Below are 16,444 nucleotides of genomic sequence, written 5' to 3'. Positions count from 1 at the left end.
CCCTCTCTCTATTTTCACCCTTTGTGGCATCGCTGGTGTTCCTCTCTGATATCTCCGTTTTCCCCTCCGCGTTCTGTTATCGGATACCTTCCCACCACGCCCGTTCTGCCTCTTCGCTCTCCTGAGAAGTATTTCCTTCCACAAGGGAGCATCCTGCGAATGGCAGAGGAATTTACTGTCGCCTCTCCATATGGTGATTTGCTGACGTGTGAGAAGGTTGCACCACTCGAACCCCCCGTCATATATCACAACGCCACTCCAGACGTTTTGTCACTGATTGGCAAGAGCCAGAACTGCTGAATAAATAGAAACAAAAGAACCTCAACCCATCCCTGTATTTTCTTTTGCTGTGACGTTTTTGTTGTTGCTGAAAACATTGCTTGTTTCTTACCAAAGAGCTCCGTGTGCAAAGAGTGAGTTAAACCAGGTCCGTCCAAATTCCAGCTCACATCCAGTCACCTCTGTGGGCGTCCTGGCCTTCTCTTCTTCTGCCCTGCGAATGCCTAATTGGCAGCTGGTTCAACAGAGATGCTCAGTGGCTGTAAATGATTGTACCTTAGAGCAACAGATGTCTGTCAAACTCAAGGCCCAGGAGCCAAATCTGGTCCTCCAGACAAGAATGAATCACACAATCATTTAAAATGGGCTCAATAATTTCCATTTGGATAATTTATCATGTTTCTCTTTCCTCTCTCTCTACCAAAACTGAAAGACAGAAGTCATGAGGTTTGGTAAAAATTGTGACTAATGGTGGCTCATAATTCATTTTCTTTGCTCTTTCTGTTCTTCTGTTTGTTTATTTTGGATATTTCAAACGTCTCCCAGTGTTAAATGTTCCTCAGAATTTGAAGTTTATTTATCTTTGAGAATGTGTTCTTGTTTTATTATACCTTTACCATTACATTACTTGAAAATGTTGTCAAACAATAATATTATCGTTTATCACAATAACTTCTGAATACCCTAAATAACCCTAAATACTGCCAGATTGCATTCATGTGAAAGAGGTTTAATATTATTTCATGTTAAAAAATACTCACTGAATGTACAGACAGCTATTTATTAAATGACTTTTACATTCTTTCACAACTGGACTTCTTTTTTTCCTTTTTCAACAAACTTAAGTTGGATATCTACATTTTTGTAAGTCATCATTTGCATTAAAGCTGTATTTAGTTCCAAATGTAGGCTAAACTTCTCATTGTTTAAGATCGCATACCATGTCAGCATGAAGTTTGGATTCGGTCCAAATTTGAAATTTTACACCGATTTGATTCTGCCTCATGAACGCAAGGCTCTTTGTAAAAATAAGCTTACTTAGATTTTAAAGAATGCAAATCTGTCTTTTCTTCCTCACAGTCAATTTCTCTATAAATTATACATGATTGTCTGGAAAAGTAGTTTCCTCCCTCCTTCACACCAGACGACGACCACGACATTAAAAACCAGCTTCAGCATGGGTGGTCTGTGCATAGTGTTGAGAAAAGTATGTCGGGGTGCAAAAAGAAAGCAGTTTGAGCCCCATTATGTTTGATGAAGTGTGAGACCTCCATGACTGTTTTGAGCACGCAAAAACAACAGCAACAGCAAAAAACCCCTGTTGTGGTGGGATTGTGCTTGTTAATTATCGGCTACAAACAGGAGCCCGGTAGCAGCAGTGTCAGTTCATATTTTACATGTGGTATTTGCACACTATTCATTCATCAGATAATTTGATGAAGGAGAGGGCAGCTGCTCAAAGGCCAAGGCTACGACCTCATTACGCCCACACCAGGCTGACAGGACTACAAGTGTTTTAATATATTGTAACTCTTAGAGGTCCTGCAGCTACACCCACAAAAATCTCATTGAGTCGTAGAAATGAAGAGCAAATAAGTACAGTGCCATGACTGAACTTCATGCTATTCGCTACGTTTCCTGTGTAATGGAGCTGTTAGCGATGGTGAATTATGCACATCTCCAAATTGCGCATGCAGATGGACTGATTGAAGAAAGATTTTCAGACTTCAGTTTAAAGCAAAATGTGTTTTTTTCCATGTTCTCTTGCATCTGTTGCATATATAGGAAAAATTAGCACATTTTTAAGAATCACCTTGTTGTTGATGGCAGTGGAAAATCTAAGCATAACAGAGCAGAGCTTTGATTGCTTTTACACCAAAGTCACATTTTCCACATTTGAAGCAATTCATCAGGGTTCAAACGATGGATATACAACATGTCGGCACCGACATCTGTATCAGCCGATAGAGGTCGACCATTTGGCCAATATTAACAACCAATATGTGAATCTTATTGTCACAAACATTCTAATGAACTTTTAATCCTGGAACCTGAAGACATTTTAAATTTCCAAAATAAATAAAACAACAGATTAAATGAATTATGAAGTCTCTGTAAATAAAATTATCCTTTTAAAAAAAGGGCGAGTTTAGACCGAAGCAGCAGGCTGAAGACTTTTGTCATTCAGTTTTGGTAGAAAGAGAGAAAAGAAAAATAATAAATCATGCAAATGGAAATTACTGAGCTTGCTTTCATTTATCATGTGACTAACTGATTTGTTCCTTATTGTGACAGGCCCACTTGAAAGTTACTTTCACTTTGAATATTAACTATTTTTTTTGGGAAGGTTATGTGTGAAAATGTACAACTTTGACCACTACTTTCTGAAAAAGGTGCTTCAAAATCAGTAATTATAGGCTGCAACTACCTCAAAAAAATATATCACAACATCCCAGAGGGAACAGTATCATATATAATATCAGTAAATATTGGTTATCTGCTGCCATAACAGCAAAATTAACTTTTTTTTTTATATCGGTGCATTTCTAGTTCAAACTGTATTGGCAGTCTGGGAGACTAAAGTGAATCAAAGAACTTATTTGATCATAATAAATGAGAAATGTCATTGCTTTTTTCCCTGTTTTAGCTCTGAAGTTAGTTGACTTTTTTCCTGATAGAAATGAGCTTTTTATTCCATTATTAAACAACATACAAAACGATGTGTCCACTTAATCCCTACAAACAGGCTGGATGTTTTCACAGTTGTTATCGCTTAATGTGACATTTATACTCTGCAGGTCTCCTCAGATCAGGACACTCTCCAGATCGCTGCTTCTGCTGTCTGGGAATGTGAATGAGCTCTGTCTCACTCTCACTTGCTTCGGTCATCTGGTTTTAAAGCAGCCCTGGACTCCGTCCCGCCTCTGCTCCGACTCTTTACGAGCAATCAGGGGGGACGTTTTCATTTCACCTTTGTGCTAAAACAGTCGTCGTATTCCACCGCGATCGGGGAGTTAGGTTTGCGTGAACGTGTGTGTCCGTGAGCGAGGCTTAGCCGATTTGGACAACACATAATAGTTTATGTAAGAGCGGCCACTGGCTGGCGTTCAGGATTTCCCATGTGTGTCCGGAGGTTGCCATGACGTTTGGATTTTCACTGTGCGCTGCTGCGTTTTATGACTTCTTTTATGAAGCAAACTGCGCAAACACTTTGTGGAAAAGCTGTGGTACATCCAACTGCCAGGATCCCAGAAGATTAAACGTCATGTTGTGAAGCCAACCGTCTTTATCATTTTTGTTTTATAGCTTTTGTCGCTTAGCATAAAGTAGCTATTTTGGGGGGTTAGTAAAAGTGAAATTGAAAATTTTAGTTTTCCTTATAGAAACAGTTGTCTGTGTCGTTTCTTCACATTTTGTCACAGAATGTAAAAGTAGGATGTGTTTTAAAACTATACGAGGAAAATTGTGTGTTGTTTTTCCAAGTCTTTTTGCTACAAATAGATGTTGTGAATGTTTGCTGTGCATTGTATCCTCTCTGAGTCAATACTTTGTAGAATGACGTTTTTCTGCAAGTCTTTGGGTAGGTGTCCAATTTTTGCCCATTATTCTGTGCAAAATAGACTAAGCTCCATCATGGATTTCATTTTAGAGTGTGCAGATTGTGGAGATGTTAACAGCCAACAGCTAGCTTTTCCAGGATTTCAGAGTCAAATGATGGATTAAACAAAATGCATGTTTGTAGAGAGCAAATTATCTGGATTTTGGATTGGCGATAAGGTGTTAAACCAACGGAGCGTTAAAGCAAAGTCATCCTGTATGAATCAAAACTTCCTCGGCTTGTGAAAGCTACGGTTTGACTACATAATTGGCAAAAGGCCGATGGATTTTATTATGGCTGCCCTCGTTAAAGATTGGGTAATTTGGTTGTAAATATGTTTCTAAGACGTGGCTGCAAAACAACTTTCTATGTTGATTTCTGCCAACATTTGAGTTCAGTTAGACATGTAAGTTAATGACTTATTTTCTCCTAAATGCTTTCTTTTAACGTTTGCTGTTCACATTGTTCATTATTTATTCTTAGTCTAAAAAGTAACAATGCTGCGCTAACAGGCTGCTGTGCTAATCCCTCCTCCATGAATACCAATGTAATGATTGATTTGCATTTGCAATATACTTATAATTACTGTCAGCCATTGTCATTGTCCATTTGTTATTGTTATCCTTGTTGTCTTCTTGATTCTGTCGGATAATGAAATGAATGAATCCTGACTCATGACTATAAATACTGATTGTTTAACAGAGCTCCCCGTCACATTGTTCTGTATTTTTTATAAATATATAAAAAGGAAATGTGCCATGTATTTAAAGTACCGCTCGTCCAGTCACTAGTCCTTGAATCTCGGTCTAACGTTTCAATACTCAACACCTATTTTTATTTAGTGTTGGTGTGGCCTGCAGATTATTTTGAAGTTCAGTCACTATTTAGCATCTGTGTGATCTAATAGTTTGACTGACGGATTTGTTTTTCTCATATCAGGGTTTAGCATCATCTAAACCATATTGTGATAATAATTGTAATTCATCCCTAATCTGAGAAGAAACTTTTTTCGCCGATTGTGCTTAACAGTGCAACTATTGACAACAAATGAGTGCAATGAGGGTCCGTGTGGTAAAAATCTGTTTTTCTTTCCCCCCCACCCCCGGGTAAGGTCTGGTTTCGGCTGGATATGTGGGGAATGTTTTTTTTTTTTTTTTTTTTTGCGGCTGTGGTTGGGTATCTTCGGGGCTTTCTTTGTCGAGAGTTGAATTGGATGTTTTCTCTCACATTCTGGATCCACGATCCGCGGCTGCCGAAGGCAATTTCACGATCTGCCCATCTGAAGTCACAGTGTTTAGCAACAAATTAAAGACATTAGCACATTTAAAACAAATCATGTGTAATTAACTCTACTTACAACCAAATATTTTAGTTTGTTTTTCTTTCTTAGAATTTCCTTCCAGTTTAGTGGTGAGTGGCTGCAAGAAGGAAATTCATGACTTGGAATAGATTATTTAGCAGAAAAGGGAACTCTAAATGGCAAAAAATATAATAAAGAACAGATTTATGTTCCATGACTGTACATCTGTCAACAAGTCACAAAGCTTGACATGGCGTCCAATGAAATTCAAGAAGTACCTACATTATTGTATTAGCCTGCGCTTTGACATTTACGGCCACCTGTGCTCTCTACATCTGGAAATGCTGCATAATCTCAAAACAAAACAAAACAAAAAAAACATTGTTTTTGTAACTTCCTGCTAACGTTAGGCCCTGATATATGCCGCAGTTTCGTATCAGGGACTTTGTTTTCAAAGTTCATCAGTCTGCCTGAATAATTGGCTGCGAGTTGTAGAGGAAATTATAAAAGAAGCTAAAACCAATAATGGTGCTCAAATGAAAACCATCTGTTGCAGAGAAACGGCATGTTTCTAATCTCTTTAGTCAGGGTGGTAGTTTTAGGGGAAATCCCCCCTCCCCCCATTCAGGGGGAAAAAAAAAAAAAAAAAAAAAAAAGGAAATGAGGGCAACTGAGGGAAAGGTGAAACACAAAAGGAGAGAAGATTTACTGAGGCGGTAATAAGCTACTGGAAGGGAGGAACGTGTTCTGTTTTATTGGTTCACTCCAGCCTTGCTAGCAAGGCATTCTGGGTAAACTGGATCCAGGGGCTTCTCCACAGCGGCCTGCAACATTATTTGAGCTTTTTCTGCATGTTTACTATGTTATACGACAGACCAACACAAAGTAGAGAGTAGTTCTGAACTAGATGTGGTATATTGTTTTTGAGATTCAGACCTTTATGGAAGATTGGCAAAAAAAGAAAAGTATAAGATGTTTGCAGTTTGTAAGAGAGACAACAAACAGGTGGAAGGAGGTTGACCAGATGAAATCAAAGCTGAACTTTTAGACCCCAAAAAGCTTATAACTTCCTGTTTTAATAGTTCAAACCCCTGATATACATCGACATGCATTAATATACGCACAGTGGAAAGCATCTTCGGATGGTCTTCCTTGTCTCTGCTCTTGCGGTCCACCCAATCAGCATCAAGGAGCATGAACGCTGCTTCTGGATTGGCTGGTTTGCAAACGTCAATCCAATCCAATGTTAGATATTTCAGCTTCAAAAGCTGCATTTCTTTTGAATATTTTAGACATGATCTATAAAAAAAAATCAACAAAAAGACTCATTTTTACGCAAATAATTTGAAATTATGCTGTAGTGCCTCTGTAAAATGTTCATAGGGGTAGCCAGAGTTGGCCAGTATGAATTTTAATATTTATGACTCTGTGACCTGATCTAAAGGTGGAGGTGTTGGTCCATCCGACTGAACTTCAGCTAAATCAAAATAGGCAAAACTTCCACCCAATAGATGCCGAAAGCTGGTAGACGTACATAAATAGATTTGCAGTGGTTTTATAATTTCACTATAAATACACCGCACTTTTTAGATTTTCTATAAACATTTTTCCAAAACAACGCACACTTTCTACACTATTTTTTGTTCATCTCTCATGATTAGTCAAATAACAAACGCTGCATCGATTAAGTACCTGAATCTTTGTAACATGGCAAAACAAATTACTTTGCGATGTGACTGAACATGATCCAAGTACAAAGAACCAGCACATATTAGATACACACATCAAACAGAACCAAGTGTTTCCATGGATCATTTCCATCTGATAAGTTACATTCAAAGAATATTTTTATTTTACTTTAAGTTAGCTTCCTAAAAGTATAAATGAGAATAATTTAGTAGAGCTGTTATTACTCTTACAGCCACTTACGGTTCAGCTCTGTTTTCTACAAAATCAGAAGGATTGTTTTCATAAAACTATTTTATTAAACCTCACAAGAGTATGTGGGGACTTTCTTCCATTAACGGAACATTTTTGATTTTTTTTTTTTTTTAGCACCGAAGGTCAAATCTGTTAAATTAGTCACAGAGGAATTTGTTTTTTTTTTAAAAGATTATAAACATATGTGAGTGTCAGAGGATGAGGTTAGTGATTAAATTCCTCTTCTGCTCAATCATGTAATTCTTAGCTGATGATGTGACTTTGATTAGCATATTGTGGATTTCACAGTCTCCCAAACATTTGATCACCATCAGGCCTGTGGAGAGCTGCCTACAAAATAAGAACAGGAAAAGTAATAAAGCTTTGTTATCAAGGGACGCAGCACATTTTAAAATAAGCAGCTCATTCATCATTCAGAAGACAAGCTTGCAAGTTTTATTCTTAGTATTTTTGCAGATGTGTCAACCTGACTGGTTTACGTTCACTGTACAAACAGACCTTCATTGGAAATGGAAACGTTTTTATTGGATAATAATCTGATGTACACAGTTAGGCAGATTTACTTGTTAAAAGGTAGTCTGGGCATATCATCATCAGTGTGTGTGATAATCATATCACAACAGCCTGTTTTGGGTGCAGAAATTGTTGACTAATATATCCCAAATGTTAAAAACTTTAATTTTACACGGTAATGTAATATTTAATCAGTTGGACAGGGTCTCAGACATACGACCGATATCACAACTGATCTTGTCATCGCAGTATTTACCAAAGTTATAACAACAATCACAAGATTTTCGAAAGTTGTGCCACCTTAGTTACAAACCTTAGCCGCTTACCCGGGGGTTTACACTTCAGTGTTTGAGTAAAAGGTCATATTTCTGGTGAAAGATAACACCTTAAAGCTGTCTGAGCCACCAGGAAGGTGTGAGGAAATGTCTGTGGATCTGTCAGTTCTGGTAACCCGCTCAGATCATGAGGCTTTCAAGGACACGTTCATTCGATGGGACGTTTACAGCTCAACACAAAGCCTGTCTGCAATGTCTTTTACCATGAACATGTATGTGTTAGCATCTGCCTTCAGTTGCTAGCACATAACATCATTTGAACACGAGATGTTTTTAAAAAAATTATTTCTATCAGAATTTTTCACACGGTACCAGAGTCAATAAGCCAGAGATTTATTACATTATGCAATATTGTATCCTAACTGTTGTCTCAATACGGTGATCCAGTGTTGCTGTTTGAGAAATGCTAGGCTAATGTTAGCATGTTTGTCCGTTTTGATCTGTGTATTACAAAGCCAAGCTGTTCTGGGTCATGTTTCAGTGAATGTCCACCAAGACTTTAGTCCACATAACCTTATGTGGACTGAACTTGGAAAGACACTGTTTTCCTGCTTCATAACATTTTTTCTTTGCTTTAAATGCCATAAAGTTCAATGATGGCATTTCAGCTGCTTTCTGTGACGGCTGGGACATCTGAGCGCAGCAGACAGGAAAGGTCAAATGACACAGACAGGGAGCTGTAGGCATTACACTCCTCTTCCATTCGATACGTTTGTCATTGTAAAAAGGTGAAAAACACATATTGGTGTAGAAAACTAGATTTGCTAGATTACCAGGATATTGTCCAAAGCCTCTATTGCTGTATTTCAAGCAATGCAGTTTGAGATTTTTAGTACTCAGACTCTTTGGGGACTCAGATTATAATTATTTGAAAATGCATGGATCGGGATCTCCAGGACAGTACCTGAAATTTATTGAGACATTATCTTGTATTTAGATAAGTAGTTCAAGGTTTATTTAATGTGCTTGTTGATACAAATTAAAATTACCTGATGAAATAAAATATTCTACTGTTGGCTCTTTTAATTGCCAATATGCCTATAAACAAAACTTAGGACAAAGTAACCAAAACAATGTAAAAGAAATGTTTTCCCCACTGTAATCATCCTGCGCGCTCATTAGTGAAATGAGAAACGGCGGTCGGTACGTTGAACGTATCAAACACGTTGTCTTCTTGTTGAATGTTGTCTTTAAAGTTTACTGTGGTGCACAGGAGGTGTTTTAGAGTTGAGAGTTTACCCGTTTCAGGGGGCAACACTAAACCTGTCAGTTGGACCTGGAGGGAAGTCTGCGGAGATGAAAGCTGTCTGAGCTTTGGTTACTGCTCTGGCAGTCAGCGTCGGGTCAGCACGCAGCACGGCTTTGACCTTTAGAGTTTCTGTGCCAGGCTGAGCGGCGGCTGTAAAACACACTGTCAACACTCAGTAAGCCCAACTTTGAAGCATCAAGTTAGGATGTCATCTATTCATAATTTATTAATGGAGCTGGAGTAAAGAGACTAAAAAAAACAGGCTATTTGCTGAAAGAAAATATAATATATAGTATAATTAAGCCAAAATTGTATGAAAAAATATAAACATTTTGCATTTAAGAGAGGAAAAAAAACAAGCCATCTTTGACTGTATATGTTTTACCCAAAACTACTCAAGTGGCAATTTTAGCTTCACCTGATCAAATTCTGTAAATAAAAATAAAAATAAATAGATCTACCACCAAGCACCTTTTTCTATCTGATATAAAGTTAATTTAAAATATAATCAACAGAACAGCCCTATGACTTTGCTACAAATGATCAAGCATTCACTAAAGTAATACTATGAAACTGGATTTTAGATAATAAAATGTTAATTTACTTAAATTAATATTAGTTTATTTGCATATTTTAATGCATTTCTCATATTCTATAAAATATGAGAAAGTGGTTACATAAAAATCTGCAGATTGTGCCAATTATCAGACTAATCGATAGAGTATCGATAACTAAAATAATTGCTAGTTGTAGCTGTAGAACAAGTAAACCCAGGTATGGTAATAGTTGCAGTATTATCTGTCATCATGAATTATGGATCCACAGCTGGATCAGTAGAACATGTTTGTTGTTGTGGTTGAACCAGAAATACTGACAGTTTTCCTTTTCCTTCACAGATCGAGAGGACCAATCGATTCTTTGCACGTGAGTACAGCCCTCGTCTTTTCTCTGCTTTATTCCCAAGGTCGTGTCTGAGGACAGCTGGTTAATGTTTCCTACTTGGTTCTAGTTCTGGAGCTGCTCAGTGGGCTGGTAAATGAACCTTCAACAGATAGAGATTATTTATCACCTAATATTCTTACCTTCTGACCTCGGTTCATGTCCTTGCACTGCCTGTATTTATAACTTAAAACGTCATAAAAAGAGTGGCTTAAAAAAAAAAACTGAACTTCAGGATGTCTTTCTTCTTTTTAATGTGGTTCTGTTTTCTCTCATTAAAGCCCTTTTCCATCTCCCTCTATGCCCATCGTCCTGCTGGGTTTTATTTAAAGATGAGTTACAAATAGTTGGTTTTGCGGATGCGGGTCTGTTCAGCGGTTCTGCCAAATACTGAGGGAGTTATGAGTGTGGTTTGGTGGCCCGCCCTCAACCTCTACGTCAGAGCGTCATTAAGTGGCACTTTCTTTCAGCTTGGCATGTGTTGCCAGTGACATCAAAACCCACGCTGAAAATAGCTTCCCTTGTTGGTGGTAATAAATCAGTTTCTCTACAATCGTTCAGTGACTGCAATGTGGATGAGTCTGGAGAAACCTACAGGAACTACAGCATCTAGAGTAACTCAATGAAGTGATTCATGGAGCCCCAAACCGCCTGATCAAATGTCTGCGGATCCCCTAAAAGTTTGAAAATAATCAGCATGAAGCCAGTCATGTTGTTGCAGCTTTTTGTTATTTACCAAAAGAGTTTTTACTGCCAAAATGTCTCAGTTATCTGCACCAGGATTCTCCCTAACAATCTGTCCATTTAAAAGGTTTCTATGCATCAACCATTAATTTCAGTATAAAAGAATGTTGTGGGAGTATATTATAGTCTGATGGGTTTTCTGTAATTTTAGTATTTTATCCTTGTTCATAAATGTTTTACTGATGTTAACTTGTAGTTTCTTAGGATTTTAAAGAGGCAGTGTCATGTAAAATTCACTTTGTTGAATTATGTTATAATACTATAAGATGATATAAAGTTATAACGTAATGCCATAACGGCATTTCGTTGCCAATCTCACTGTTGTGTCTTTGTGCAGTGACAATAAAATTAGTCTAAGTCTATTCCCTCATCAAATACAGACCTGGAGCGTTGCCAGGTATTTCATACATGTTTGAGAAATCCTTGAATCTCCATGGCAACCTTTCAGCTGTGGAAAACGCCTCTTTGGAGCTGCAGTTTCCAAGCTTCTGCCTCACAGAGCAGCCCTCCTATAGCGATTCACCCACTCAGCTCCTTCAGACTAGCCAGCAGCAATTAGCAAACACCTGGTGGAGCATCTGCTGAGCTCATTATAGCACCTGCTTCTCAATGCAACACTGGTAAAGACATTGTTAGAGGGTTGATAGAAGAGTCATGTTGTCACGACGTCCTGAAGGCAGAGTTTCAGAAATATTTACAATAATCTGTGAATTATTTCCTGGAGTCATACTCCAGATTCGCTGTGAAACTTTAAAACCTAAAACCAAATACAGAATGATGCTTAATTTGACCTACATTCTGCCTTCGAGGACTCGCCCCTCGGATTCTAGTGAAGCATCTAAAAACCTCAGTGTACTATGTGCAGTAGAACTAATGAGCAGCTACACTAAAACCACTGGCATGTAGCTGGATGTAGTGCTGCTGGCCGGGTTTTTGCTCTTGGCTCCGAGACCTGACTGTGGGAAACTGTGGAAGGCCCTGCCTGTACACAGCTATCATTAGAGACGACCCAAAAGCAGAGCCTGGAAAGTTGGAGACGGACTCAGCAGACCACAACATTCTCCACTCAAACACTCACAAACAAGGCATATATAAAATATATAAAAATCCTGATGACTTTGGTGTTCGTCCAGGCACTCATCACCACAATAGTAGTAATTTTAGGGGATGTTTTTCATGGTTTTCCAATGTTCCTGTTTGTAACTTGCAAGTCTTTGGACACTTTACACACATCCCCATATCAACGGTATTTGGCAGAACCGCTTTCTTCTTTCATTCATACTTCACTGGCCGCTATGTGTTTCTGTTTCTAAACTCTTCTTTTTAGAGGTGAGTCAGGAGCGGGCAAGACGGAAAACACAAAGAAGGTCATCCAGTACCTGGCCCATGTTGCCTCCTCACACAAAGGACGCAAAGACCACAACATTCCTGTGAGCCTTACTGCCGACATTTCCCTACTCTCTTCCTTTCCCTTTTTTTTTTGCTCCTGCAAATCATCCCATATCAGCTATCTGCGGGTAAATTAGCTGCCTTATAAAGCCTCGTAATAAAGAAATCTGCTGCAAAAGAGCCATAATCTGATACTGTAACATTTAAAAAATCCTAATTTCAACATGTCACTGGTGGCACAAGCCCCATCTATTTAGGATATAACTATCCAAAACTGCTTGTTTTAGTCAATCAAAATTTCTAATGATTTCTAATTAGTAACCCAGGACTTCCTGTTTCTCTGGTGTATAAATATTACATCACCCAAACTTTTTTTTTTGCCAACATTCATATTAAGCAGGATGGCGAGGGAGTTAAAAAAATCTCCAAAGCTCACTTGTTAAGAGAAATGTTGCAAATGGTGACATTTTTGGACCACTGAGTATCCGTAGCAACAATTAGATGGCATCTGAATAGCAACAATTTTTAGGACAATTGTAACCTTGACATTTACCTCAAACAGTCTTATTTAGTGAGATGAGAATAATATTGGTCTTTTCAGAAAAATCAAAACCAAAAGCCAAAAAAAAAAAAAATCACTTCAAGTTTAACATTAAAATAGGAATGAATTTACAGAAAGAGTTGGGCATAGTGGTGGATCTGTGATGATGTGGGCTTTTTTCTCTTCTAATCTCCCTGGGAACTTGGAGTTTATTATATTAGGAAATCTGTGAAATACCAGTGATTTTAGTGAAAATGTGATGGATTTTAACAGTGAGCTGAAAATTGGCCGTCATACGATCTTTCAGGATAACAACGGTTCAGCACATATGGCCAAATCAAAACAGAATCTAGCGTCTATAATTTTTTAAGCTAACATGTTCTCACTTCTGTTGCTGAAAGTATTGTGGGTGTTTTTCTCAAAATGCGAAATTAATCATTCATGCTCTGATTTTTTAAGAAAGTAAGAAATGACGTAACAATCATCAGCCTTCGAAGCGCTCAGGCTTCCTACTCTTCTGTTTTCTGTTGCTTGTGTGCGACATGAGCACTTCACCTTTTAACACATGCATTTGTTTATCCAAAATGCACAGCCCGATTCTCCCAAAGCATTCAAGCTACAGGCAAGTGGATCCCCCGGCGAGGGTGTCGTCTATTTTCATGTTTGTACTGATCTGCATGCCCTCCTCTCTAAATCTCTGGCTTTTCTGTAATGATGTGGACAGACTAATGTTAGCTTATGATGTTGTGAGGTATTTGTTTGTGCTGGCTCAGTCTTCTCACATGGAAAGAAGTGATTCTTGCATTAACCCAGCAGACTCGTGACAACAAAACGATGTTTTATCAGTTGGTTCTGGTTTATTAAAACAGTTTGGAATGAAGGCTTCATCAGAAACACATGCCTGACAATAAAGAATGACTATTTATGAAGTTCTAATGGGGCCCGAGTCTGTGGAGCCGTGATGTTGAGCAGTGTGCAGATCAGATGGCAGCCGCACCAAACAACTCTCCTCCATCTTCTTTATTTTCTATTTGTTGATTCAAGTTGATGAAATAAAATAAAATGTATGGCATATTCCTGCATGTTTTCATTTTGTTAGAGGTTTAAGTGCATGCCTGTAGTTTGAGGTCCATTTAATCTGATCTTATTTTGTGTTATAGTTAGGATATTGTATCTCAATGTTTTATTCTAAATTTTTATTTGGATAAAAATCTCATTCCAATGTCTGTTTTTCTTAATTTTAGGCAAACTGTATTTTGTTGCTCACCTTTTTTTCTGCAGTCTGTGTTCTTGCCGTTTTTCTTTTTTTTTTTCTTTTTTTTCCCTTCTCCCCTAAATCAGAACCGAATGTTGGCAAATCTAATAACTGCAGATGCAGAGTGAGTCTTTATGACTCCTTTAACCTGAAACATTTGGCTCAGACACGACCGAGTTCACTGTTATTACGCTCAAATCCAGTAGCCGAAAGTTAGCAGCTGGACCTCAGTGCCTCTGCGGCTCCTTGGCCTAGCTGCACTGTCCACCCTGACCTCCTTAATGCAGCTTTCCTCCTGCTTTGCATTACAGCCAGAGGAATGCAGGGATTGAGGGAGAGCAAAGAAAATAGTGCCATAGCAGTGACTGAAATGTGGTCAGGAAGAAGTGGAGAAGACTTGGGTTAGACCTCACCAGTGTTAGGTTGGAGTCAAAACTGACTCCAAAAGCAATTAATGTTGAGTACATTTCAGTTGAGGCTATAATCTCTGTTTTCTTTTCATCTGACTGAAATGTAATCAGAAGCAAGTCAGTCCTCTACATCGTTCAGACTGTCAGGGTGGACATCGATTTGGTTTAAAAGGAATATACAACTAAACATTACCTACATATAAATGGCTGGAGATTCTCTTAAGATACCTTATAACACCTGGTAAAGTAAGCATATAAATGGAAAACAACAAGGGACCAAGTATAGTAACTTGAGGAACACCACAGATCAAGTAAACGTTGACAGAAGAGGAGCTGCTGGTGTTGGTAGAAAAACCAGTTGTTTAAATGAGAGGAAAACCAGCCCAGACTGGATGCCTATAAGCCTATTGAGCAAAATTCTCACCAGGCTGAATCAAAACTGAGGTCAAGTAGATCTTTATATAGCTTTAATAAGACAGAGTTTGGCAGTTTGTACAATACAATGCTTGGAAAACCCAGATTGAAACGGATAATTTGCTGTCTGATTAGTAAAGATTTCTCTACTAGGCACCCATTGTTATAGCATTTGAAATTGTGTTTAGCAATACTTTTAAGAGATAGAATTAGTTTTATGATATTTGTAACTGTTAATAGTCTTACAGTAGATAAATAAGAGCAGTAAAAAAAACTCTGGAGCAAGTCAGGGCCTTGTCAAAACAAACTGTTCATTCTGGGTGATGCAGAGTCCATAGATGATCCAGGTTACAGAAGAAGTTGTTTCTGTTCTGCCATCATCATGGAAAATGGAAATGGTGAAAAATCTTGGAGAATTAAATGTTTTAGGACCCAAGCTTTAAGATTTTAAAAATGGGCCAGATTTGGCTACAAAGGCTAATGTCCTTCTGTAGTCTTTGACATAAAATGAGATTAGGGCAAGTTTGCGGAAAAAGGCATTGTGCGATTGACTGGTTGTTACTCCTTTACCACGTTCTATACGGTTCATATGATCTCGACCAGAGGAATGTAGGGGGCAGGAGAAAGTCCTCACAAAGTGACTTTTCTCCATTGAGCGTTCAGACCGCCACACTTCCTTCGTGCCTCCGTGGTTTAACACGGCTTCTCAATCTGTGTGTTTGTCTTGGCCCCTGAAACTTGTTGAATTCTCTTGACAAAAATGCCTCTGTTCAGCAGTTCGTTTAAGCGACTGCAAAGCAGCCTTGATGGAGTATAGCTTAGCACAACGTGGCTTTGTTTTTTTTTTTCTCTTTCTGCTTTCATGAGATATTTATTTTTGCCATCGCCTACTTGTGTGTGTCTTGGATTAAAAAGACAAACGTGAAAACGGAGATTTAAAAAAAAAAAATAGATGCATTTGAGAGCCTGTTGACCTCTTTGTGTTTGTTAACAGGGGGAGTTGGAACGTCAGCTCCTGCAAGCCAATCCAATCCTGGAGTCGTTTGGCAATGCCAAGACGGTGAAAAACGACAACTCGTCTCGCTTTGTGAGTTTAAATTATCTGTTTAAATGAACATTTTCTTTGTTCAAAAACATCCAGGGAGGAAACTGAGCTCTCACCCAGTCAAGATGAGTTTTTATTGAACTTCTTTTGGTTGGACTGTTTATTAGGAGTGGAAAAGATCCTGTTGGATGAGACTCACAGTAGTAAACAATGAGTGGACAGTGACATCTTTTCATTTGTCAACATGTGATTTCTTTCTGTTGAAGTAAGTCTAAGCCTTTTTTTTTATGCACTCTAGATATAAAACCTCATACTCTTTATACTCTGAACCTATTTTTTCACTTTTATTTTGTAGGAAAAAGGAAGTCAGTTTTGGGTTTATCTGTTGTGTCTACAGAAATGACGGATCTTTATGTCAAACAATCCTCGTTTGTAATGGCATTGAAGAAGCCTGAACCACTTTTAAACCACTTGTGTGATCCAGGTTATTCT

At 38.3% G+C, this 16,444-nt stretch overlaps 1 protein-coding gene across 1 annotated transcript in view; it reads left to right on the top strand.

The window, feature by feature from the left end:
* Nucleotides 1-10,111: 10,111 nt before the first annotated feature.
* The window catches only part of LOC106963373 (myosin-10-like), a gene marked incomplete at its 5' end in the record, with an annotated part of 33,563 nt that continues 27,230 nt past the window's right edge, over nt 10,112-16,444 (top strand). The window contains 4 exons of the mRNA XM_015058247.1: nt 10,112-10,139; nt 12,226-12,328; nt 13,421-13,450; nt 15,902-15,994. Coding sequence (XP_014913733.1) covers nt 10,112-10,139; nt 12,226-12,328; nt 13,421-13,450; nt 15,902-15,994 — 254 coding nt within the window. The remainder of the gene's footprint in view (nt 10,140-12,225; nt 12,329-13,420; nt 13,451-15,901; nt 15,995-16,444) is intronic.

This window comes from Poecilia latipinna, unplaced genomic scaffold (genome assembly GCF_001443285.1).
Source record: "Poecilia latipinna isolate Pla-1442-1.1 unplaced genomic scaffold, P_latipinna-1.0 Scaffold1527, whole genome shotgun sequence".
In the NCBI taxonomy this organism is placed as follows: domain Eukaryota; kingdom Metazoa; phylum Chordata; class Actinopteri; order Cyprinodontiformes; family Poeciliidae; genus Poecilia; species Poecilia latipinna.
Note: the sequence above shows the minus strand (reverse complement) of the source record. Positions and strands in the feature narration are given on the sequence as shown.